At 44.7% G+C, this 26,685-nt stretch overlaps 1 protein-coding gene across 2 annotated transcripts in view; it reads left to right on the top strand.

Annotated features, from left to right (window-relative positions):
* The window catches only part of si:ch73-22o12.1 (nectin-2), a 77,342-nt gene that overhangs the window by 19,819 nt on the left and 30,838 nt on the right, over window positions 1–26,685 (top strand). For both annotated transcript variants that reach the window (XM_029116040.2, XM_029116039.2), the window contains exons 2-6: window positions 11,323–11,432; window positions 14,564–14,813; window positions 16,077–16,385; window positions 16,484–16,601; window positions 16,819–16,967. In XM_029116040.2, the coding sequence (XP_028971873.1) occupies window positions 11,323–11,432; window positions 14,564–14,813; window positions 16,077–16,385; window positions 16,484–16,601; window positions 16,819–16,967 (936 nt within the window). The remainder of the gene's footprint in view (window positions 1–11,322; window positions 11,433–14,563; window positions 14,814–16,076; window positions 16,386–16,483; window positions 16,602–16,818; window positions 16,968–26,685) is intronic.

Genomic DNA, 26,685 nt, shown 5'->3' with positions numbered 1-26,685 from the left:
CTGGTTGCCCTTTTCACATGGCTACCAATCACAAATCCCTCCTTGTTCTCCTCACTGGCTTGTCAAGAGGGATTCATTCCAGTGGGCTCTAGCTTTAGGCCCGTCCTGTTCAGCTGTAGACTGTAATCAGTTGATAATATCTGACCAACCATTCACTTTAGTCCCTCAGTCAGCCTTCTGTTAGCCAAACATATGTTCAGGCATTGATCTGATGCTTGAGGCCTGATGTAATTTGACAGATTGTTGCGGATAAATACGTTATTCATATCACGTCCACTATTTTCAGCAATTGGACTGGTTCCTCCTTAGTGGGGGAGGGCTTAAATAAGCTGTGGCTCTTAACCAATGTTTGTTTGTAATTGTGTTTTGAGTGACAATCCGAGTACGTCAGAAGGAGCAGCTGTGAATTAAAGGTGAATGTTAATGATAACGACAGGAGAGCGCGGCCCCACAGCTGTGTTTGGCTAGTTGGCTTGATGGAAGTGGTGTTGTCATGGAGTCTAACCGAACCGTGGCAGATGATTCAGACTCACCCACACCATCCCACTGGTAGAAGAACACTGTTACATATTGACTCATACATTTAACAACACACACAGTAACTACATAACTGGAGACAAAGTTTTGAGCAGTACACAAGTTCAACTTGTTTTTTTTTTTAAAGCTATATTTTCAGGCATTTTAATGCTTTGACAGGAATGTGGGGACAGAGAGAAGCATGATGCAGCCAGTATATGTGCATGGGAGGCTGCCTGGACCACCCTAGGACACTGATTTATCTTCAGGGAAGCATGTTCATAGGTTAGGCAGGTAGTCGTCTAAAGGCCTTCTCTCTACCTACCAGGGAAGCGAAGGAGTGTGAGTGGCTGTTATCGTCCAGCTGTATAATTATCCTGGGGAAGAGGGAGTAACATGCTGGCAGACAGAAGTGCCTGTTTCTGCTGTAGTTAGCTGTCTGTTAATCCTGGTTGGGGTACAGTAAAGGACTAGACAGTCTGTTAATCCTGGTTGGGGTACAGTAAAGGACTAGACAGTCTGTTAATCCTGGTTGGGGTACAGTAAAGGACTAGACAGTCTGTTAATCCTGGTTGGGGTACAGTAAAGGACTAGACAGTCTGTTAATCCTGGTTGGGGTACAGTAAAGGACTAGACAGTCTGTTAATCCTGGTTGGGGTACAGTAAAGGACTAGACAGTCTGTTAATCCTGGTTGGGGTACAGTAAAGGACTAGACAGTCTGTTAATCCTGGTTGGGGTACAGTAAAGGACTAGACAGTCAGTTAATCCTGGTTGGGGTACAGTACGGGCCTAGGCAGTCAGTCTTGGTAGGGATACCGGACTAGACAGTCAGTCTTGGTAGAAGTACAGCACAGGACTAGACAGTCAGTCTTGGTAGAAGTACAGTATAGCATAGCAATAATACATAAGAGGAACTGACTGGGATAAAGTCTCCCCTAACTTTGTCCCGAGGTTTGCTTTTTATTAGGTAAGGTCTGGGGAGGTATTAGATTAGGGTTTGGGTGTGAAGATCTGTTGGCTTAGGATCTGGAAGGGTTAAGACCTCAGGGGTATTCCAGACAGATGGCGCAACAAATTTAGTGTTTGCTGAAAATATCTGGCTTCTCCGGATTCCCGGTTCTGAGCAGGGTGGTTCCAACTGTTGCTTACGTGCAACGTTTAAAATAACGTTGTCCTTTTCACTTTGCTTTCAGAAAAAAATCCTTGTAATTAGTTTTTTGAGGTAATCTGAAGAGATTTCACTCCATGTTTCCTGAAACACTTCCCACAAGTTGGATTGGCTTGATGGACACTTCTTACATACCATACGGTCAACTTGTTCCCACAACAGCTCAATAGGGTTGAGATCTGGTGACTGTGCTCGCCCCATTCTAGACAGAAAACCAGCTGACTGCTTCTTCCCTAAATAGTTCTTGCAAAGTTTGGAACTGTGCTTTGGGTCATTGTCCTGTTGGAGGAAGAAACTGGCTCCACACATTGTCTGACACATGTTCTTTGTGATGTCTCGCTCTTAATCTCACTTTCACTCTCACCCTCATATTCAATTCAGCTTTATTAGCACGACCGTTATTACAGCCGTATTGCCAAAGCTAGAGGTACAATAACAACAGGAGACTACACAATAGCAGCACCATTCGAGGTGACATCAAGAACAACTATAAACAGCATTGTAAGAAATATTCAGCAATAACAAAATGCTGAGTGAACAACAATGAGTACAAATGAACAAATAACAGTAATTACGATCGTGTTGCAAAAACTAGGGGGACACCAACCATAGACTTAGAACACTATAGAACACTCTCTCTCTCTCTCAGTGTGGATTTTTCTCTTTATTAATAATAGAGGAATGAGCCGAGGCAAGCGCTGTGCTCTCTTTTCACCAGGGGATAAATAATTCACCCTGTGGAGATGAGTGCCTGGGTCCGTGTGTGTGCGCGCGCTTGCGTGTGATTTGTACGTATGAGTGCGTTCCACTGCTTTGAATTGAATAGATTATTTTATTTCCTTGTTTTTCTTTTAGTTGAGTACTGTGCTTTTACTTTGCTTGTGTCTTTTAAATTATTGAGTGTTTGCAGAACATTCGGGATTGTGGAAAACACTGTCAATGTTATAGATTCGTTTACACGTTGTTAAAGAGGACTTCATGCTGCTTTATGACGTGGCGTTATTACCGCTTTCGTCTCTGGTTTGACTTCGTCTCACAGTGTAACTGAGTCCACTCATATAAGGGGTTGATTGAATGGGAAGTCTTACTTTGTTGGTCCCGAACATTCCCAAATAGGATTGTGTATTTAATGACTTACTCTCTATGGAACAAACTCCAAGGATGTGAGCAACAAAACATCCAGGTTTCACCCAGCTCTTCATGTCCCTGTGACACTTTGAAGCTCATTCCTGTCTTATGCCATCCATGTCAGCCTCCATCCCTCTCTTTCATTATACATCCCCTTCTGTCTCCAACTCTCTCTCCGTATTTCCATCTTTGCCACTCTCTCTTTCCCCATCATGATGTTTCCTGCTGTGCTTTAGGAGGGTTGCATGTCCCGGGATGTCATCGTCATATGCTGTGGTGTACTAGTTATACACGGTCATTCCATGGATGCTGTCAGAATGACAGACGGGAAAGAGAGAAGGGTTTTCACTGAGCTTAGTATCCCTCCAACTCCACTAACACAGCTGGAATGCGCTGTGAATACTGAAAACCCAAATGACAGAAGAAACAAACCATTTAAACAGTTCCTTGCCTTGCGCTGTGGCACAAAGCCACTGTCTCACATGCACTACCTAGGCTTTGGTCACCAGATCAAGACACCTCCTCACTGTGAACTAAACAGCTGCACTATACTACAGCCAAACCTCTGCTAATCTCCCTGCATCTAGGTATGTTGTAATTTAATGCTATCAGCTTTCTGATATCTGCTAACCATCCATGTATATTATATCCAATTATCATATGCTCATCCCCCATCATGCAGAACATTGTCATCTTTGTTTAGATGTTGTGTATGCTGTCCCTATATGTTGTTTAAAATTAGCCGTATAATACAGTAAATATACCCTTCCACATAAACCAACAATAAGGGTTAGTACTGTAGATCGACCCTCAACAACCACTTTATTAGGGACACCTGCTTGTTTCCGCATGTCTGGTCAAAGCAGGGTTCTACCACCGTAGGGCTCTGGTCAAAGCAGGGTTCTACCACCGTAGGGCTCTGGTCAAAGCAGGGTTCTACCACCGTAGGGCTCTGGTCAAAGCAGGGTTCTACCACCGTAGGGCTCTGGTCAAAGCAGGGTTCTACCACCGTAGGGCTCTGGTCAAAGCTGGGTTCTACCACCTTAGGGCTCTGGTCAAAGCAGGGTTCTACCACCGTAGGGCTCTGGTCAAAGCTGGGGTCTACCACCTTAGGGCTCTGTTCAAAGCAGGGTTCTACCACCGTAGGGCTCTGGTCAAAGCTGGGTTCTACCACCGTAGGGCTCTGGTCAAAGCTGGGTTCCACCACCGTAGGGCTCTGGTCAAAGCTGGGTTCCACCACCGTAGGGCTCTGGTCAAAGCTGGGTTCTACCACCGTAGGGCTCTGGTCAAAGCAGGATTCTACCACCGTAGGGCTCTGGTCAAAGCAGGGTTCTACCACCTTAGGGCTCTGGTCAAAGCTGGGTTCTACCACCGTAGGGCTCTGGTCAAAGCTGGGTTCTACCACCGTAGGGCTCTGGTCAAAGCTGGGTTCTACCACCGTAGGGCTCTGGTCAAAGCTGGGTTCTACCACCGTAGGGCTCTGGTCAAAGCTGGGTTCTACCACCTTAGGGCTCTGGTCAAAGCAGGGTTCTACCACCGTAGGGCTCTGGTCAAAGCTGGGTTCTACCACCGTAGGGCTCTGGTCAAAATAGTGTACTGGGTATGAAATAAGGAGTTATTTGAGATGCTGTCTGTAGTCCAACCTGTAGTCATATTGTATCTAAATGTAGCCTTCCAGTGTATTGATTAGCTGGTGATGGATAGGGCTGTGAGAAGGTCAGAGAGGGTGGGACATGTTTTACTGTCTCTTCACTTCCCCTCTTCCTGTTTTTATTATTAGCATGTCAAACCCCTACCCTGTCCACTGCTGTCCTAAGCTTTTCTATGAAGCACTCTGCTCCCTGAATTCCAAAGTGCACGTGTGTGTGTGTGTGTGTGTGTGTGTGTGTACATTGTGGTTTGCCTTTTGAAATGTGAGTAACAGTGAGGTTAACCGTGCCCTTTAGTAGAGGAGAGAAGTGAGGTCCTTCCTTACTGTGTTCAGTACAGGTCATTGTACTTATCTAAAGAGCAAAGTGTTGACACCCCAAGATAAGGCTTTATTCTGTACAGAGCAGCCCCGTTCTGTCCTGCTAATAGTTTGACAGAAGAGCGTGCACTAGAGCAAATGGCCGCGTCTAAACAAAGTTTCTATGGCTTGTATAGTAGCGTCAAGCCTACTATTCTGGACCAGCAGGAACAGAGGCTGATTGCCACTGCGTAGCATACAGCGGGCAGCAAGTACTTATTAGACCTCCTTATTGGCTCAGTCACAGGGTTCCTCCACAATGGTTCCCTGTTCCATAGGAAGTGCCCTTGTCTTCACGACGGCCCGGTGTGGACTATGTAGGAATTAGGGTTCCGTCGGGGCCAGGTGCCACTGTGCCAGTCAGACTACTCATTTGGCTTCAGCCCCAGAGAGGCAAACCGACGGCCAACTCGCAGTGTCACACTGAGAAGCAAATGCATTTGGTTTAATGCCAACGGGAGTGTAGCAGGTAATGTAGGTAATCAACCAAATCAAGGTCAGGGATTGTTGAACAAATGGACCGGTGCATTGTAGGATTTGTCCTAACAAAATGTTTAGCAATGGAAGAATTTTCCTGCCTAATAGGAAGTAAAGTCTCCGTTTTCCTCCATTTAGTAATGTTGAGCGTTACCCCTACCGAACAGACAAGAGCACACAGTGCCAGTATACAGAGGTGAAGAGGTAAGGCTATGTGATATTAGATTAGTGTTCTTTTGGCCAGAAAAAGCTCTGGTGAACACTGGTTCTGGTCTGTGTGGTCTCAGTCTGGAAGTACAGGCCATTTGGGATCTGCAAATGGACTGCGCTGCATCACTGTGACCTTTAGACAGATAGAGGACGAGTATAATGAACTGTCAGTCAGTCACCCAGCCACGTAGCTAGACACACACTGGGGCTGGCCAATGGGACAACGTCATCGTCTGTCCTAAGTGTTAGACCACCAATCGTCTTTGCCACCATCTTTGGACTATATTTTGACTTGACTTCCCGGGTTCGCCAGACCACAAGCGGCACTGTGAACAACAAGCTGGAAGCAGGGCAACATCCCAATTGAACTATTTGCTTATGTCCTCATTTCCCATGGGCCATGTCCTTCATGTTAAGAAACATCCAAAATGTGGTAGTTAGTCTGTTGACCTAATGCAAGGGAACAACAAAGATTGTAGAAAGGAGTGAGAGTGTCAAGCAGCGTGAATTGTGTAACTGGGTGCACACGTTTTTTTTCCTTCTCCACTTTGGTGATGAACTTTGCTAAGTATAATAATCAGAGAATTGCAAAACATTTTCAAGAGACTTGTGTTGTATAGGGCGATGTCAAATCACGCCTTGCCAAATGAAACCTAACCATAGCCTTCTATAAATACAGGTGCAGTAAATGTTACCATGACATGTTAGACTTGAAAAGGTTATTTTTAATGTTATGTCCTTGAATTGCGCTAGGTACTTACCATCCTGCTTTCCACCCAGTTGGTTTACAAGAGTTTAAAAACGGTTGGAAAGTAGCAGAGGGGCAAACAATTGTACCAAATAGTTTACATAAGAATTCATTTAATTCTTCATATTGCCACTATATATCCCGTATTTGTTTTTAAAAAGTAAGCTTATATAATTTCTAGACAAAACCAGGCTTACCCCAGTCAGGAACGAATTTAACGTTTAGGACCCAAACCACAGGCCAAAAAATTTATTAATATTAATTACTGTAAAAAAAGCAGGTCATAAATGTTTTATTGTTTATTTTAATTCATAACTAGGCCGCATTCAAATCTCTTTGTTTTCAACACCGGAAATTAATTATGTTGCATATTTTCAATTTTCTGCTACACATATTTTGACCTTCTTTTAGATTTGTCCTAACATTTCTGTGCTTCTAGTTATGGTTGCATGGTGGCAATGTTTTAGCCGAAAATGTACAGTACTGTAGTTAGACAATTTTTTTGTTGTTAAATTGACATATATTTTAAGCTGCACTAGGTAAGATTTATTTCAGTTAAAAAAAAACTATTACAGCATTTTGCAGTTACTCACCACTCAGAAAGCGGTTCCGCCCCAAAATATGAAAAATGTAATTACCTTTCCAAAAAAGCACTAACTCAGAGTTCGACTTTCTTCTTAGCCTTGCTAACGTTAGCTTAGGGTTCCTGGTAACTAGCTATAGAGTTGGTATTATTTTGCTTCTTTGCTGTTTTCATAGTGTATGCTGTAGTAGACAAGGAAGGAATTGACAATTTGTCATCTTGGTCCCTAGCTGCCATTATAGTTTTTTTTACAGTAAATGAACTTCGCTCCCTATGGCATACTTATGCTATATATTTCATCCAGGTAAAAGACGTGTTCACAAAATAAGCCAAGGAGGAAAGCTCCAAATAATATTAATTTGGAATTGAATTTCAGTTTTTTTACTGAAGAAACCGACCTACTGCAGCTTTAACAAAGTTGTTTTGGTGCTGGTGTTAGGGTATCACCCTGATTGGCTGTAGGTAAAACAAACCATTTTTGCAGAAATGGGTTTCATCATAATGCTGTATAAAAAAAACAGCAAAGCGTAAAAACCATGAATCCCTTCATCAATGCAATTGTTTTGTTTAATAACTGTTAACCTTCTCGAAAGTATTGAATACTAACATTGACTGACAATTAAAAAATTCTAATTAAGCCAACCAAATGGGCCCCCCCAGGCCTGGGCCCAGGACAATGTTCACAGTTGTCCCCCCGTTGGAGTCACTTACCCAGTTTTGTGATTTGTATCAAATATGTTTTATATAGTAGTCTATATATATTTATTTATTTTTATTTAGCAAATATGTCAGTTGTTAATGTGTGTTTAATACGTGGCATTATTTCACCAATGTGCCCTTTGGTTCACACAGCTCATATGGCCCTTCCATGGATTAAAGAAATGTGTAGTCTGTCCACAATGTTTGGACAGGTGTAAATCCAGACTCCCAGCATTAACGCACACACGCACACAGAGACCTGCACTGGTCCTTTGCCCTGTATTCTGAGACAGTCCTACTTTTCGCTCAAGGTTAAGTGTGCATCTCTCCTCTACTACTACACACCTCCCTCTCCTTCATACTTGCTCTGATTCCCTCTCCTGGTAACATGCTCTCATTCTGCTCCTCTCCTCTCTCTACTTACATCTATCTCTCTATCTCTTATTTGGTTTGTCAGTTGGAAGGTTTCTCTGTCAGTTGGTCGATGGCTCTCCATACATTTCTGTCTGTCTGCTAGTTTGTCACTCCTGACATGTCTGTTGGTCGGTCGTTCTTTTGACATGTATGTCTGTCTGTTACTCTGCTGAAGTCTGTCTGTCAGTCGGTCGTTCTCTTGACATGTCTCTCTGTCTGTTACTCTGCTGAGGTCTGTCTGTCGGTTGCCGCTCTCCTGACATGGCGGTCGCCGCTCTCCTGACATGGCGGTCGCCGCTCTCCTGACATGGCGGTCGCCGCTCTCCTGACATGGCGGTCGCCGCTCTCCTGACATGGCGGGCGGTCGCCGCTCTCCTGACATGGCGGGCGGTCGTCGCTCTCCTGACATGGCGGGCGGTCGTCGCTCTCCTGACATGTCTCTTCCTTCAGTCCTTCTGCTCAGCCTTCTGGCCCTCAATCCATGTCACACATTCTCTCTGTCTAATCTCATCACTTTGATGTTCCCTAGCTGTCTCTCCTCCTCTCATCCCTCTCCTTCTCATCTGTTTTCCCTCCATCAAAGGCGTGATGTTTAGTATGTAAATGTCATCGGTGTGACCAGGCACCAATCACAACGGACAGTAATAATGTGGCGGGGGTGTCTGTCTGTGTGTATTAGTAGTGGTGTCAGGACTGAGGAGGGTGATGTTTGTTCATGTGATCATTTTGTCTCATTAACTCATAAGGATGGGAAAACCTTCTCCCCAGACTATTTTCAGCTTAGGTTTAGTGTGCAAATTGCAGTTGGGGCTATGAGTTAGGGAAACACCCAGTACCATAAATGCCCTGTACTATGTGGGATCCTGATTGAGCCCCAGTCATCCCTATCTGTTCTAATGATGTCTACTCCCTGGTGAGTTGGGACTCTGCAGGGTGTTATATATTTTGAACCCCCTGGTGAGTTGGGACTCTGCAGGGTGTTATATATTTTGAACCCCCTGGTGAGTTGGGACTCTGCAGGGTGTTATATATTTTGAACCCCCTGGTGAGTTGGGACTCTGCAGGGTGTTATATATTTTGAACCCCTTGGTGAGTTGGGACTCTGCAGGGTGTTATATATTTTCTAGCACTGGGGGGGTTGGTTGTCTCATAAACCATCCTCCTCTCATCCCACTCATCTTGGCTTAGAGGGAGTTCAACTGGGCTGGGTTTCCTCTTATTGCTCTGTCTGTGACTGACAGCAGGTTTTCCTCATCTCTGTCCCTCTGGGCTTTTGGCCTGCCTTTCCGCATGATGAATGAGGTGTGTGTGTGTCTGTGTGTGTCTTCAATACAGGTCTGTATAATGACCTGTGGTGTGCAAGGTTGACTCAATCCTCCCCTGTGGAAACGAGCATTCCTGGGTTTCAATAATTCTCCCTCCGTCTCCCCTCCATTCCCTCCCACCCTCCAGATCCCAAAGCTAATGTGTAGTTAGCCTGGTGTCTGCAGGTGGGTGAAGTGAGGCTGTTGCATGATCCCTCCCAAATATCTCCCAACACCTAGATTAGACACCAACAGGCCATTCACTAGAGCATGGTAAAACCCCCAGGCCTGGATGGGCAAGTGAAGAACACACTCTCGTTCTGATTCATTGACTTCCCTTCATTGATTTCATACTATAAGAAATGGCCCCTATCTGAAGAGACATGCTGATACCTCTCTATAGCCCCATGCTAGCCCAACCTAATAAAGCTTTTAACACTGTGAGGAAGGAGCGAGCTGGGAGGGAGCTAGTACACTTCAGGAAGTGGGACCAGGGAATCAGGATGCAGCCGGTGCTGTAGGCTCTATACTAGAGGTGTTTGTAGGATCCCAAAAAGTGGAGCTGAAACCCATTTTATATGCCAAATTAGGAACCTTATTCTGACAGGAATTTTTTCATCCAAGGTTGCAAGGACACTGTCTGGAGAGTGAAAATATTTGATTGAATAGAGAATATAATTTTTTTTTCTGCCGATCCATGCCACTATCAATAAACTGGCAGCTGTTTTAAAATAAGGTACACTGTCTACCACATGCAGAACATGAGCTGAATAGCTTGGTCAAAATATTGTTTCTGCTTTTTCTGTGGTATATGAATGACACACTTTCATGATGACAAATATCACTTGAATCTAATTAATCAAGATTAGATAACAATTATTTGAAATGGTGGCCTGGTAAAAATAGACAACTAAGTTAGCCAGGCCATAACAAAAATAAATGTAATGAATTTGTTAATTGATTAAAAAAGAAATTAAACCAACAAATAAATAGCTCAGGTCGTTAATCGTGTGTATCACTCAATTATGACCAGCAAATGGTCGTCCGTCACAATCCAGCATTCCATTTCAGCAGAAATCAATGACACAAAACAAATGAATCCAGGCTGATATGCAATGTTGCCTGGCTATCATTTAATAGAATAAGATATAAGTCTTAAACTCTTGAACTATTTTCTGTTCTGTCTGTTGGGTCCACCTGTGGGCTTTTGGATCTTCTTCTGCGCCTACCCAAGCTCTGAGGCCACCAGTGGTGATCCAGCTCTAGGCATTATGGGAATGATAGTGGTTTCCACCTCAGCCTCTTCTCTAGTCAGCAATGCTCCACTGAAATGGACAAACCGCTAGAACCAGTTTAGCTGGTGGCTGTTTGTCTTGACGGGAGAAGTAGATTTCAATGGCAGCAGGGTTTAGTGTACGTCATGTTTAGACACACGCCTGTAAACACTAACAGGTGTGTCTCACCCGATAATTATCTTTGCATAGACCAGGTACGCCACAAGACACACACTGGTGCACACTCACTCAGACAGTTAATTACATTTTCACACAGACATGAACTGAAGACAATAACTTGTGTGTGTGTGTGCAGTTGTAGTTTTTGGATCGTACCAATCACATGATTTATGACCTGTGTGTAGGGGATTGGACTTTTTTTCCTCTTGCTACATGTTCCCATTTCCTCTACTATTTGCTAGGAAAGGACACACACACACACACACACACTCCCACACAGCTCTAGCAGCCTCCTGTAGTGTTGGCCTACTTGCTTACAGTGGGTGTTGTTAGTGGTGCTGCAGAACGGTACCATCATCTGTCATCAGGCAGACTGAGGCTGGCTCCCCATAGTCTCCCCATAGGCATCCTCCCCGGGTTTCTTACGTCACCTACTCTGTCAGGTGGGCACAGATGTTGGGACGGAGACTGGAAAAATGAAGCCTTTAAAAACATGACCTCATTACAGCCAGATGGAGAAGAACCTCTTGGAGAGGTCAGGGTTCAGCATTGTCAGGGAAACCGCAGGAAGCTCTGGTGAAAGATGCGCTGATGTCCTCTTCTTCCTCCCAGGGGCGGAGTCTCAGCGGGTGAAGGTGGATCCTGAGGTGATGTCATACCCGAGCCAGACGGTCACCCTGAGGTGTGCCTTCATGGAGGTTGGAGGGATACAGCTCACACAGGTCAGTGTCTGTAGGAGGGATACAGCTCACACAGGTCAGTGTCTGTAGGAGGGATACAACTCACACAGGTCAGTGTCTGTAGGAGGGATACAACTCACACAGGTCAGTGTCTGTAGGAGGGATACAACTCACACAGGTCAGTGTCTGTAGGAGGGATACAGCTCACACAGGTCAGTGTCTGTAGGAGGGATACAACTCACACAGGTCAGTGTCTGTAGGAGGGATACAACTCACACAGGTCAGTGTCTGTAGGAGGGATACAACTCACACAGGTCAGTGTCTGTAGGAGGGATACAGCTCACACAGGTCAGTGTCTGTAGGAGGGATACAACTCACACAGGTCAGTGTCTGTAGGAGGGATACAACTCACACAGGTCAGTGTCTGTAGGAGGGATGCAACTCACACAGGTCAGTGTCTGTAGGAGGGATACAACTCACACAGGTCAATGTCTGTAGGAGGGATGCAACTCACACAGGTCAGTGTCTGTAGGAGGGATACAACTCACACAGGTCAGTGTCTGTAGGAGGGATGCAACTGACACAGGTCAGTGTCTGTATGAGGGATACAACTCACCCAGGTCAGTGTCTGTAGGAGGGATACAACTCACCCAGGTCAGTGTCTGTAGGAGGGATACAACTCACCCAGGTCAGTGTCTGTAGGAGGGATACAACTCACCCAGGTCAGTGTCTGTAGGAGGGATACAACTCACCCAGGTCAGTGTCTGTAGGAGGGATGCAACTCACCCAGGTCAGTGTCTGTAGGAGGGATGCAACTCACACAGGTCAGTGTCTGTAGGAGGGATGCAACTGACACAGGTCAGTGTCTGTAGTGGGGATACAACTGACACAGGTCAGTGTCTGTAGGAGGGATACAACTCACACAGGTCAATGTCTGTAGGAGGGATGCAACTCACACAGGTCAGTGTCTGTATGAGGGATGCAACTCACACAGGTCAGTGTCTGTAGGAGGGATACAACTCACACAGGTCAGTGTCTGTAGGAGGGATACAACTCACACAGGTCAGTGTCTGTAGGAGGGATACAGCTCACACAGGTCAGTGTCTGTAGTGGGGATACAACTGACACAGGTCAGTGTCTGTAGGAGGGATACAGCTCACACAGGTCAGTGTCTGTAGTGGGGATACAACTGACACAGGTCAGTGTCTGTAGGAGGGATACAGCTCACAAAAGTCACTGTCTGTAGTGGGGATACAACTGACACAGGTCAGTGTCTGTAGGAGGGATACAGCTCACACAGGTCAGTGTCTGTAGTGGGGATACAACTGACACAGGTCAGTGTCTGTAGGAGGGATACAGCTCACACAGGTCAGTGTCTGTAGTGGGGATACAACTGACACAGGTCAGTGTCTGTAGGAGGGATACAGCTCACACAGGTCAGTGTCTGTAGTGGGTATACAACTGACACAGGTCAGTGTCTGTAGTGGGGATACAACTGACACAGGTCAGTGTCTGTAGGGGGGATACTACTGACACAGGTCAGTGTCTGTAGGAGGGATACAACTCAGTGTGTGTAGAATTTAGATTGGTGAGTGCATACTTGTTCATAAATGCAGCGGAACATTGGTTTAGTCATTGTTTTCAAAATCGACTGATTTTTGTGGGGGGTTGTCTGGGAGACCTGTGTTAAGTTAGGAGGATCAAATCAATTCTTTCTGGATGACATTTTAGTACATGAACTAGTTGTCCTTAAAATGGTCCTAAGGCAGCGAAGAGTTTGTAGTAATGTAAATTTCTCATGCAACAAAGTTGACTGTGAGTGATGGGAGGGGGAGGTGGGAGCGATGGGACGAGTGGGGAGTGATGGTGGGGGAGTTTGGAGTGATGGTGGGGGAGTTTGGAGTGATGGGAGGGGGGAACAATGGGAATGGGGGAGGGTTCCAAACAGTTTCATAACCCACGGTCTACCAAGAACAGGAAAATGTAGTCTAACCTGAAACAGGCTGTATTCACTGACTGCATTGAGACTGGTCAGTTTTACCCTAACCCCATGTGAAACCTTCTGGTTGTAAAGATCTTGTATTGATTTGTATTTTTAACTTGCAACTAGTAGGGAATTACACTGTGTAAAAAATAAAATTCACACTATTGATTTCACCATTCAGTGATTTGTATCTGATTGAAGTTATTTAGAGGATACGTGTTGATCTACAGGATCCCAAACAGATCCAGATTACCAGGTTACTCTGTCAAATGCACTGTGGAGTTGTGTATTGGGTGTTTGCATTCTGTCAGTGGGAGTTGTTCCTAACCACAAGAGGAGCTGTGGATCTCAATTAAATATGCAGGGCACAGGCAGCACAGGATTGTGGGTTAGCCACATTTCTGGGGGAGGGGCTAATTAAGTGATGTCTTTTTTGGTTGCCACACAGTGATAAGGTCATAACATTCAAAATGTTAAAAACGTTAAGTAATTGGAGAGGTCAAAATTGTGTTAATATGTTGTCAGAACTATTTAAAGGCACTAATGCTGGAAATAATGTCATGAGTTAAGACTGTCTTAACAATTTGAGTACAGAACCACAGATTAAAAGATAAACTATTAATTAGTATGTTATGTGTTATTTCCATGATCACACACATTTACTTGATCATCCAAGTTTACATGCTCTCACATATTTTTGGGCGGATATCGCTCCTTAAGGCTTTTATTGATATTACTGCACAATGCTATATATACATACATACATACATACATACATACATACATACATACATACATACATACATACATACATACATACATACATACACACACACACACACACACACACACACACACACACACACACACACACACACACACACACACACACACACACACACACACACACACACACACACACACACACACACACACACACACACACACACACACACACACACACACACACACACACACACAGCACTGCACCTTTTTCTTTCCTTCCCAAAAAGCTGAAAAGGAAGGTTTTGAGGGAGGAACACAAGGATTAAAATAGAGACCACTGCAAATTGACCTAAAAACTTTCCTTTTCAACTTTTATGCTGCATTTTCGGGATGTGTAGAACTTTAACAACTAAGTTTAAGTATTTCATTAGGACATTTCCTTATGACTACATTTGCTCCGCAGGTGTCCTGGATATATGAGACCAAGGACGGCCAGAGGATTAACGTTGCTGTGTACCACCCTAACTTTGGACCCAGCTACCCCTCGTCCCCCCTGTCTGGGCGTGTCAACTTCACCACAACCCCGCCCTCCCTCCTAAGTCCTTCAATCCAAATCTCTGATGTCCAGATGACTGACGAGGGGAAATACATCTGTGAATACGCCACCTACCCCAGCGGAAACGAGCAGGGCATTACCACACTGGTCATGCTAGGTATGCTTGTGTGCCTGTGTGTGCCTGTGTGTGCCTGTGTGTGCCTGTGTGTGCCTGTGTGTGCCTGTGTTTGCCTGTGTTTGCGTGTGTCTATGTAATGTTGTTTTATGTCCGTAGTAGTCTCCAGCCTAGTGTTATTGTCAGATCAGTTGTGTTGTTAATGTGTTTAACCGTGCCTCTAACCTTGACCTCCCCCTGGGGTCATTATTGATCCACCTGCAGGTCTGAGTACTCTAATCACATTCAGCACCCGCAGAGGGGAGGGGGGTAGGAAGAGAGTATGGGGGGGAGGGGGGGAGGAAGAGAGGATGGGGGGGGGGGGAGTAAGGATGAAGAGAGGAAGTTGGGTTACGGAGCAGAGAAGGGGTGAGAGATTGAAGGGAGGAAGCGTTGGGAGGTGGTGGGGTAAAGGGAGAGGAAGGGAGTGCAGGGATGGGGAGAAGGAGGGAGCTGGTGGGTGGGTGGGGTGGGGGGACCATTTGGTTGTTTCTTTCTGGTGTAGTTATTTGTCACACTTCTCTCTCTTTAAATACTTAAGGCCTTTATTTATATTGCCAAAGCAAGCGTAAAATAAGTAAGATTTGATAAATAAGTGAAACTAAGATTTAAACTTCTAATCTGTGGGCGTGTGGGCGTGTGGGCGTGGGCGTGTGTGTGTGTGAAGGGAAATTAAGGGAGACTGCACATATTGTTCATTATTACATTGCTTTGGGCTTCACCGGTTGCCATTTCTCATGCTGTATTTTCCCTAACAGATGGAGTTTATCAGTGGTAGATTAAAAATTATTCTGTCTGATCTGAGTGAAATGTGGGCCTGCATTTGGCAGGAGGTTAAGAAGTGCATCTGTGTTCCCACCTCCTTTTGTGGGCAGTGTGCACATTTCTGTCTGCTTAAGGCGGCCAATGTCGAGGCTGTGCTCACTGCTCGCATGGTCAGGGTTGTTCTTATAGTTTGCTGTAGTCACAGTGGTGAGGTATGCAGCCAACAGGTTTTAGAGTCCAGTAGGGTCAGACCGGGTGCTGTAGTCTTTTCTGGTGCGCTTATAAATGAATTGATATTAATGTTGAAAAGCGTGGCGCTCACGCTGCATCCCTGTCTTAAACCCTAAACCCAGAGGGAAGAAGTGTATGTAGGTTTGTTGCCAATTTTAAACACCCACATTTGTTTGTGTACGTTGACTTCATTTTGACCTTCTCTCTTTTTGTCTCTCGTTATCTCTTCTTTCCTATCCCCCCCCTCTCTTCGTTCTATCCTCTCCTCAGCCAAACCCAGGAACTCCGGCTCTGTGGTTAATGTAGTAGCCCCCTCTGTTGCCACGGGAGTCCAGCCTGTTGTCGTGGCTCGCTGTGAGTCGGCCGACGGTCGCCCCGCCTCCCAGATCACCTGGGTGACGGCTGTTAACGGCAATGCTACCTCTGTCTCTACGTCGGGCGCTAACAACACCGTGACAGTAACCAGCCAGTACATGCTGGTTCCCACAGCAGCAGACAACGGCAGAGACATCAGCTGTGTGGTGGCCCACCGGACCCAGGCCAAGCCGGACAGGATCCCCATGAAACTAGCTATCGAGTGTAAGACCACTGGGATCTGCATTAAACCTTGGGATTAGGAAGTTTGGGAATAATTAAGTTTTCCTTTAGGTAGTCCGACTAATTAACCTCTTCTGCAGTCCAACCCCAGGTAACTATCGTAGGCTATGATGACAACTGGTACCTGGGTCGGACCAATGTGGCCCTGACCTGTCAAGCGGCTGCCAATCCCATTCCAACCACTGTCACCTGGAAGACGTGAGTCTCTCGCCTCCCGCTGCTTAGAAGCACAGTGGAATAGGATCATCATTATAGTCTAAACAGCCACCCACTCTTCTGCTGGTTAGGCAGAGACTGTATCCGTTTCGAAACGTTCACGACACACCCGTCGTCATCGCAGACTTGTAGTACTTATTGTAAATATGGGTCCGGTGTCAGTGCTTCTCGTTTGTTCGTCCTTTCCCTTCCTCTCTAGCATGTCCGGTCAGCTGCCTGAGACAGTCCAGGTCAACCAAAATGTGCTCACCGTGCTGAAGGTGGATGAACTGGTCAACACCACCTTCATCTGTGAGGTCAACAACAGACTGGGCACCGGCAAGGACCAGGTCACTGTGATGGTCAGGGGTGAGTCAATATACGACTATACACTGACTGAATAGACACGCGTACACCACAAATGCACCTAAAACACACCTACTGTACATGCAGGCATACTGGGTTGTAGTGATGGCCTGTTCAGGGAGAGCCCTGTTTGGGTTTTCAATCCATCCATCCATCTTGTGAAAAGCCCTTTCAGCTATCCCTCGTTTTTGCGTACACTCCCCATTCCGTTCATGCCCACGGTTGTGTTGTCACCATACCAGCATTCTGACTTCAGGTTTAGTATCATAACGCTAGAGACCATCACGATTTCTTAAGATCAAAATGATACAATAAAAATGTGTATTAGCCAAAGTCACAGAATGGAACTTGATCCCCATATATCCAGCTACTGCTTCATACAGTTTTTGTGAATGTCGTAAAACAAGCACTGAACAGTCTTGGCAATCCTCTAAATCACTATAAAATGTGTCTGAATTCCTGAATGGGGTTCTATTGCAAAATTTTAGTGGCTTTTTCTTAACATTTTATAAAGGTCCAGATTCAGAGCTTTGTAATGGTATATAAAACACTGGTTGATAAGGTTATGGGAAATATATGCTGCTTTAAAAGTTGATAATCTGCTTTACTTTGTTCTGAGAAAAGAGGCTTGAACGATTCATACTTGCCAGAGAGCTGGTCTTTGTTTACGCCCATTCAACGTAGTTCACACTCTTTTAGGCCTTAACCCCACCCAGCTATTTAAGTATTCAAATGGGGACACTGGCCTTGCGCTAAACTGGTCTGGTTGGTCTCCAATAAACTCATACTATATTAAACCAAATAAAATGTAAAACATTTTTTGCATGGACTTGATACATCAGGTATAAACAATACAGAGAAAGGTAAAGTAATTTATCAGCAGGTTCATAATTAATATTAGCAGCTATGTAAGTGCAGATAGTTTGAGTGCAGGTGGACAGCCACTGAGTCATTATAGGGTTATAGATTAGGTATAATCACACCCGCCTGGATCAATGACCCGTCAATCGGGTCATAGCTTATTATTAAACTAAGTGACTTTCTCACTTTTGTGAAGAATAGCTAGCTACCCAACGAACAAGCTAGAAACCAGGAAATGTTTCATTGTTGCAATCATACCTGCTATGGTTGTCCTTTTCTTGTAAATGTAATCCATGGAGAGTTGTTTTATGCAAGACAAGCCAGCATTTCCTCTCCACCATTGGCACTGCAATGAAATGCCTCAATTTTGCCTGAATGTTTTGAACGGTATCAGATTCTGGGATTTCCTCAGTGTCATCCGATTCATCTTCTGAGTCATGGCATCATTGTACTCCTGAAAGTGATATCTCAACTTGAGATTTGTTCATAACATCGGCTGAATTCAGGGCAGTGATGTGGTTTTTGAAAAACCTGGGGTTGCAATTCTATTAAACAGAAGTCAGTGACTTGGCAGACTAATCAGAAGTCAGTATGTTAGCATGTCCAGTCCCTTCAATATCTCAGCCAATCATGTCTAGCAAAAGTCTTGTATTTTCTGTTGGTTTAACAAGGGTTTGAGTTTTAAATTGTATTTGTATTTACACATATACTAGTTTAAGTCACCTGAAAGTTCACATCTTCACGAATGCATTCTGCATATAATTAAGTCAAACTCCATTCTAATTGACTTAATCAAGATTTGAGTGGAATCATCTGTATGTTACACATTATACCTTGTCGTTGTGCCTCCTGTCTCGGTCTCCTCTGCTTTTTGCATTGCAGCCTGCCCTAAACTAAACATCACACAGTCTCGCTCCCTAGTAGACCATCCTCTGTAACGCAAAGTTATTATGAGGACTTATTAACCAGTTTTTGGACTTTGGCTGCCAGATACTGTTTAACATTAGTTTCTTAATTCTACTCAGTCTTTGTAGTTGACTGATAGCAGAGCCCTTTGAATTTGCTGCCAACTCTCTACAGGCAGTCAAGCTATCAATCTGGCTGGCAACTCCGAAAGGGACTATGGCATTAATTCTCCAAGAGTCGGGTTTCAACTTTGTTGGGGCAATGTCTGTAGACATGGCTGGAGTCGTGGAAAGTATTACCATCTTCCAAAGACCCGTCCGTTTTGGTGTAGTTGCCTCCTTGCCTAAGCACCTTCAGTTGTTGGCCTGTTGAGCCCGACTCTTGAGTTGCCTGTGGATTGTTTCCCATCCCAGGCCTTCGTCAGTGGGGTGGGAGGGTGGAGTTACCGTTGGAGAGGGTGGAAAATGTGCTGCTGAAAAAAACATTCCTGGGGAACAAATCCCGGGGATGATAAACAAAGACAATATGTTACTGTTTATAATTCCCCTGGTTTACAGAGGGAAGTCCTCTCAGAACTCCACTCAGGGTCCTGGCCTCTGGGCAACTCTGGGAGCAGTGTTTCGACATTGACTCATACATTCTTTTTGTCAAACTAGAAATAAACACGTTTTATTAGTCCACTGAACTTCATCAGTGAATGAGTAGCCCGCGTGGAGAAGGCATGGTGCGCGCTGTGCCCTCACTGATCTTTTTAGTGATGTTTAACAGAATTACCGAAGGATTACAAATGTTTCAGTATACTGTTGAACATGATGTGTTTGGGTATATAAACTATAGTTAGGAGAGTTAGACTGGTATGTGTCCTTGGATGCATGTTCGGCCCTGCTATTCTGCTCTTCTTGAAAGTTTTGTTTGCATTAGACCGGGATGGAAGACCGCTATCTCCTTGGTGTGTACTGTGACTAGACCAACCATTAGGCCACTCTGGACAGGGATGTTCTGTGTTCACTTGAATGCGCCCGTTTAAATAAAGAACACTCCGTCCTCCCTGTCCCTCCACGGCTTCTGCTTTTCCCTCCTTGTGTTCTCAGCCTGCACCTAGTGTGCTTCCCTCCTCTCTTCTGTCTGCCTCATTCAAAGTACATCCACCCCACTGATCGGTCGTTCACCTCAAGTCGTTTTGTGCTGACACGAGGGAACGCAGGGTGTAATGGAGAGAGTGCAATCCTCTGGTGACTGCATTCTTTAAAAGCCACCACTCCTCTCCTCCCTCGCTGTGTTCCTCCCTCCCTCCATTCCTCACCTCCCTCGCTGTGTCCCTCCCTCCACTCCTCTCCTCCCTCGCTGTGTCCCTCCCTCCACTCCTCTCCTCCCTCGCTGTGTCCCTCCCTCCACTCCTCTCCTTCCCTCGCTGTGTTCCTCCCTCCACTCCTCTCCTCCCTCGCTGTGTTCCTCCCCTCACTTGCCCATGGGTGGTGTGTTGGCTCATCTCTCTAGCACAGCGGAGGTCTCTGTGAGGCCCCACTGGGTAGTGCAGGGCTGGACACTGAAATGGGAGGCTGGGGCGGGGGGAGGGATTAAAGGAAAGAGATGGAGAGACTGAAACAGAGTTAGAAAGACTGGGAGAGAGGACAGGGGGAGGCTGGAAGAATGGAAGTCAATGGAGAGCTTTGGGGGATGGGGGGGTGGCATTTAAAACCCCTGTGGGAATGTATAGCACTGCTTCCTCCACTACTGTCGCCCCTCCATTTTCTCTCTGCCTTCGGCGTGCACGCGTGTGCGGTGCGCGCCTGTAGCTGATAGGCCGGATGCTGTACTTCTCCTCTGAGTGGATCAGTCATCCTCTGCAGCTTCAGCCCCTGGCTGGCTTCTCTCCTTCATCTTAACTCCCTCTCCTCCTGCTCTTCCTCCTGTCTCCTGTAAACTCTGCACTCCTTTCCTGTCCGTCTCCACCTTCTGCCCAGAATATTCCCTAATCTGTTTTCTTTTCTGTGGTGCAGTTTTAGTGCCAAAAGAAATAGGATTTGAATGAAAAAATAATTTGTGATGTTTAATTTTTGCAACATTTTTTGTTGAAGAAATTGAATACAGGAATTATTAAAATTGTATTTCCTATTTTGAAATGTAAGTTGATATATTTCACTCTGATTTCAAATGACATTTCAATTGAAAACATTCCCATTGAATATTTATAGATTCTGGGTCAATATAGTTGATATTCCATGAATTGTTTACTTAAGTATACTTAACATTTTAGATTAATTCAGATTCAGCTAAAAGAAAAACAGCTCAAAAATTATTCAAAGCTTCAGGGTACTGTAGCTAGCTAGTTACTATGAATAGTAGGTAAACAAAACCGCTAGCTAGCTCAGATTGCTTGATCACACTAGTGGCAGATATGCGTGTTCTTGTTCAATAGAGCCATTGGATTTGCCTTAACAAGGTTTCAATCAGCCCTGGATTGTCAGATTGTCAAATTCTCTCAGATTTTGTAAAGACAAAATCAGACTGTAGTTGCCATGCTCAAAGGTAAGCTTTCCAAAAAAGGGGCGGTGAAAGGCCATAACACTCATATTTGTCGTTTTATGAAATTCAAAAGGTTGATGAAATATTATTAAATACTATAACGGAAGTGACGTTTCCCTTCAACCCCTTCTATTGCCCAGTCACCTCCTTGATGGTTGAATAATTGTTAGTGTTCTAAGTGTAAAGCTATATAAGAATCTGAACCTCGTCTCCCCACATGTTGCTGAATGAACAGCCCTCAACCCAAGTGTGTGTCAGGGCAGTGGCAAAACAAGTAGTATCCTGACCCACTGTCCAGCCAACCGTTTATCAGGGGTTAGGTTCTGAATATTTTACTATTATTTACCATGAGTATTGAAGACAAATCCTGATGTTTTGTCGTACCTTAACCAAACCCATGATCATTTAATGCATAGATGGAGGATAGGCAGGAGGAAACGCGCGATGCTCCGAAAATGTTATCTGTGACTTTCAGGTGTCATGGTTGGCAGTGAGCAAGATGGAGGAAATCCTCTCCAAGCCCTCATGCCCTGGCTGTTTGGATGCAACTGCTCTTGCTACAAAGACAGAACAATAGAATCCTCTACATTGTATTTAATCATGATTATAACATCTAGAAGGACAGGAGTGTAATTGTATTTCTCATTTTATATAGTCTGTGAAGACATTTGCACAATTGAAGACATGCAGTTTTATGTAGTAAATTGTGATATTTCTTCACTTCATTGACTGATTTTCTCATTTAACTGTTTGAAGTTGGAAGTTCCACCCAGTTGACTTAATTAAACACATAGGTCAGGTTATTCTGGAGAGGCCAGGAAAGCATAGAGAAACATGTTTTAATCTTTTAACAATTAAGTGTAAACCATAAAGACAAAAAAAGAAAAGAACAAAACATAAAGCTACAGATCCAAGAAAAGAACCCCCCCAGCCCCTCCACAATCAACAGACATACGCCTTGAACAGCCATTTGGACAAAGGAAACTAACATGTTTAATGAATCTCTATCGAAGTTCATACAATTTAATAACTTGTCCAGTTTCCCACATATGAGGTTAATTTAGAATATTTTCTTGTTTAGTAGTCGGCGTTAGTTTACAAATGAATTATGCATTTTCTAATGTACCAATAAATGCAGAAATGTTTAACATGATATTAGTTAGTCTTTTTTATTTTTTTTAATCCAGGTAGGTCAATTGAAAATTCAAATTTTCAATGGCAACCTTGTCAGTTATACGGTTGTAACCTGAAAATGCACAGAACCACATCATTTAAAAGATAATTGCAAATAAAAAGGCAAACATTAAATGAGTACTATTGATTACAGTGAGACCCATACAGAGACGTTTCGGGTCAAGCTTAAGCATTTCTTGCCATTCCAGTCATGATTGCTTGTTGCAATAGCCCTTCACAACTTTCTTCAGAACAGTGACATGACAGGCCAGGTTTACTTACACTGATCACATCCTCCCTTTAAGTATCAATGAAGCCAGGTCACTATCTGTCCAGTATGAGGGCTGGTGTGGTCAGTTTATCAATGAAGCCATGTCACTATCTGTCCAGTATGAGGGCTGGTGTGGTCAGTTTATCAATGAAGCCAGGTCACTATCTGTCCAGTATGAGGGCTGGTGTGGTCAATGTATCAATGAAGCCAGGTCACTATCTGTCCAGTATGAGGGCTGGTGTGGTCAGTTTATCAATGAAGCCAGGTCACTATCTGTCCAGTATGAGGGCTGGTGTGGTCAGTTTATCAATGAAGCCAGGTCACTATCTGTCCAGTATGAGGGCTGGTGTGGTCAGTTTATCAATGAAGCCAGGTCATTATCTGTCCAGTATGAGGGCTGGTGTGGTCAGTTTATCAATGAAGCCAGGTCATTATCTGTCCAGTATGAGGGCTGGTGTGGTCAGTGTGTCAATCAAGCCAGGTCACTATCAGTCCAGTATGAGGGCTGGTGTGGTCAGTTTATCAATGAAGCCAGGTCATTATCTGTCCAGTATGAGGGCTGGTGTGGTCAGTGTGTCAATCAAGCCAGGTCACTATCTGTCCAGTATGAGGGCTGGTGTGGTCAGTTTATCAATGAAGCGAGTTCACTATCTGTGCTGTATGAGGGCTGGTGGGTTCAGTTTATCAAATTTAATGATTTAAAACTGAATTCCTTCTCATGCATTAACGTATATATTCAAGTAAATGTTTAGTTACATGATCTTGATTGCTGGTGAATAGCTTGGGATTTCTAACAATGAACACGTAATAGTATTGTAGTTAAGGATATATGTGTGGTCAACTTATTCCAGCTGAACTTTGGAAACTAGCTCTTGTAAGGATGAAGTAAAGAATGGCCTACTTTATTATGTATATACACTTACATTGTGCTGAATCTGTCTGTGTCAACAATTTTAGTCTTTACATGTAATCTGACCAATTATGCTTGAAGGACGTCAGAAAATGTACATACTGCCCAATTTAAATTGAGTTATAGGATTTGTTTGGCTTCTTTGTCTGCTAAACTAACTTCATAAGGCAGGCCACAGGCAGTTTCACAAAAACATATACTGTATGCGTTTTGGGTAATCCATAGCCACTAGCAGCACCTTGACCTATTTCAGAGTATATGTACAGTACTGTAGATGTACTTGACAATTCTAAATCTAGATTGGTGCTAGCTAGCTACAGTACCCCCCAATATTGTGTATTCCTGAATTCCACTAATTAGAAAGTGACGAAAGTATGAAAGACTGTTACCATTGACATTCACTAAGGTCTAATATCAAAGACATTTGCTTTCATAGAATATTTTTGGGAGCTAGTTTTTGTAGACTGTTGTTGCTTTTTCTTGCAGCTAAGAATGTGGCCTGTTCTGTTGTACTTGGCTGAAAGGAAGTTCATAGTAATCGTTCTTCTACTTATTCTAAATAGCAAAGTATCAGGATCTAGCGGATAGGTTTTAAATCTGAATGGATCTAAAAGGTTGAAAATATCATACATTGAAACTGAAATTGTATATGCAATTTGAAAATCTTAATGCAAAAAACTCCTTAGTCACTTCAAAATAATCCTCATTTTCCATTTGTGCATGTCTTAGTACAGTTTGTATTTACCTTTTCCTCCCACTTTATCTTCTCTCTCTCCACTCCCACCCACCCTGGGTCCTGTCCGGTCACCTGCCTCTTTCTCCTCTCTGTCCACCCCCCCCCCCCCCCCCTCTTCTCCGAATCACTGGCTAAAATAGTAAAAAGGGGGATGAATGAACCAAGCTTAGGCACCCACGGAGAGACAGACACTGAGAGAGGGAGGGCTAATGCAGTGGTGCGATCACCATTAATCTGGTCCAGCGGGTTGTCCAAACAGGGCAGAGAGGGAGTGACAGGCGTGAAATGGCCAGCACCTGGTCTGGTGTTGAGCAGGCTGTAGCATTAGCGGGCATCCTGTCCCTGTCCTACCCTGTCCCGCCCCCAGCTGAGTGACAGCTGACTCAGAGCCCAGCGGAGGGTCACAAAGTGACCTGGGTGGCACCCGTCTCCCGGCCAGAGTCACAAGTGGCACCCTACTCCCCTCCAGCGCACTACATTTGGTCACATGTAGTGGACTATGTAGGAGACAGTGGTGTGACTGGCACCGACTCGGCAGTGTCCCTGCTCCTCAAGCCAGGAGGGTGGAGGAAGATGGCTGTACCTCCTCTCTGTCTGCTCCCTCATAAAGCAACTGCTTAGTCAGGCATACATTTGTCTATCTACCCTGTCTATCTGTGATGCTTTAGTTTTCTTTCTTTGTGTTTCCCACTTTACTAATCATTCCTCATTCTCTCCATCTCTCATGGTCTACCCCGCCGTTGGCCTCTGTCTCTCTCTCTCGGCCTCTGTCTCTCTCTCTCTCTCGGCCTCTGTCTGTCTCTCTCTCTCGGCCTCTGTCTGTCTCTCTCTCTCGGCCTCTGTCTCTCTCTCTCTCTCGGCCTCTGTCTCTCTCTCTCTCTCGGCCTCTGTCTCTCTCTCTCTCTCTCTCGGCCTCTGTCTCTCTCTCTCTCTCTCTCGGCCTCTGTCTGTCTCTCTCTCTCGGCCTCTGTCTGTGTCTCTCTCTCTCTTGGCCTCTGTCTGTCTCTCTCTCTCTCTCTCGGCCTCTGTCTGTCTCTCTCTCTCTCTCTCGGCCTCTGTCTGTCTCTCTCTCTCTCTCTCGGCCTCTGTCTGTCTCTCTCTCTCTCTCTCGGCCTCTGTCTGTCTCGGCCTCTGTCTCTCTCTCTCTCCTTCCCCGATATCTCTCTCTCGCTCACTTTCTTCCTGCTGAGTCTGTCTCTCCCTTTTTTTAACTCTTAAATACCAGTTCTTTTAATCACTGCTTAGCTCCCCTGATCCTACTCAGAAGCCTGCTGCTCTGCTGCGGTTAGCTAAGCCACTTTCTGCCATCACCGCTGTCTCCGATCCCTGTTTCCATGCAGTGGTGTCAGGTTCTAAATCTCTCCCCACACTAGCGGAAATGGCTGCTGCTTACTATGTAAGGAAACCAACCCCGAAACCAACCAGGCTTCTTATCTACTGTATTGTACAACCCTGTTTCCAAAAAAGGTCTGACGCTGCGTAAAATGGATAAAAAAAACTGAACGCAATGATGTGGAAATCATTTGTCCCTGTATTTAATTGAGAATAGTACAAAGACAACATATCAAATGTTTAAACTGAGAGTTTTGGGAAAAATATATGCCCATTTTGAATTTGATGCCAGCAACACAATTAAAAAAAGTTTGGACAGGGGCTTGTATACAGTTTAGTACCCGGAGTCTTTTACTACGGAGCCATGCTGTTGTAATACGTGTAGAATGTGGTTTGGCATTGTCATGCTGAAACAAGCAAGGCCTTCCCTGAAAAAACATTGTCTGGATGGCAGCACATGTTGCTCCAAAACCTGTAAATATTGTTCAGCTTTAATGGTTCCTTCACAGATGTGCAAGTCACCCATGTCATGTGCACTAACGCACCCCCATACCATCACGGATGCTGGCTTTTAAATTGTGTGCTGACAACAAGCCGGATGGTCCCTCTCCTCTTTAGTACGGAGGACGCAGCGTCCATAATAATTTAACATTTTGTCAGACCACAGGAACAGTTTTCCACTTGGCCTCAGTCCATCTTAAATGAGATCGGGCCCAGAGAAGGCGACATCGTTTCTGGATCTGGTTTCTTCTTTGCATGCTAGAGTTTTAACTTGTGGATGCAATGATGCACTGAAGTGTTCCTGAGCCCATACAGTGATTTCCACTACAGAATCGTGTCTGTTTTTAATGCAGTGTAGCCTGAGGGCCCGAAGACCTCGGACATCCAATATTGGTTTTCAGCCTTGTCCGTACTGTAAGTGATGAGGTCCCCAAACTCTTTGCAATTTTACATTGAGAAAGGTGATTCTTTAAAGGTTGCTCTATTTTCCGACGCAGTGGAGTGG

The sequence above is a fragment of the Esox lucius genome, chromosome 20, assembly GCF_011004845.1.
Source record: "Esox lucius isolate fEsoLuc1 chromosome 20, fEsoLuc1.pri, whole genome shotgun sequence".
Lineage (NCBI taxonomy): Eukaryota > Metazoa > Chordata > Actinopteri > Esociformes > Esocidae > Esox > Esox lucius.
This window is presented reverse-complemented; position numbering and strand designations above follow the sequence as displayed.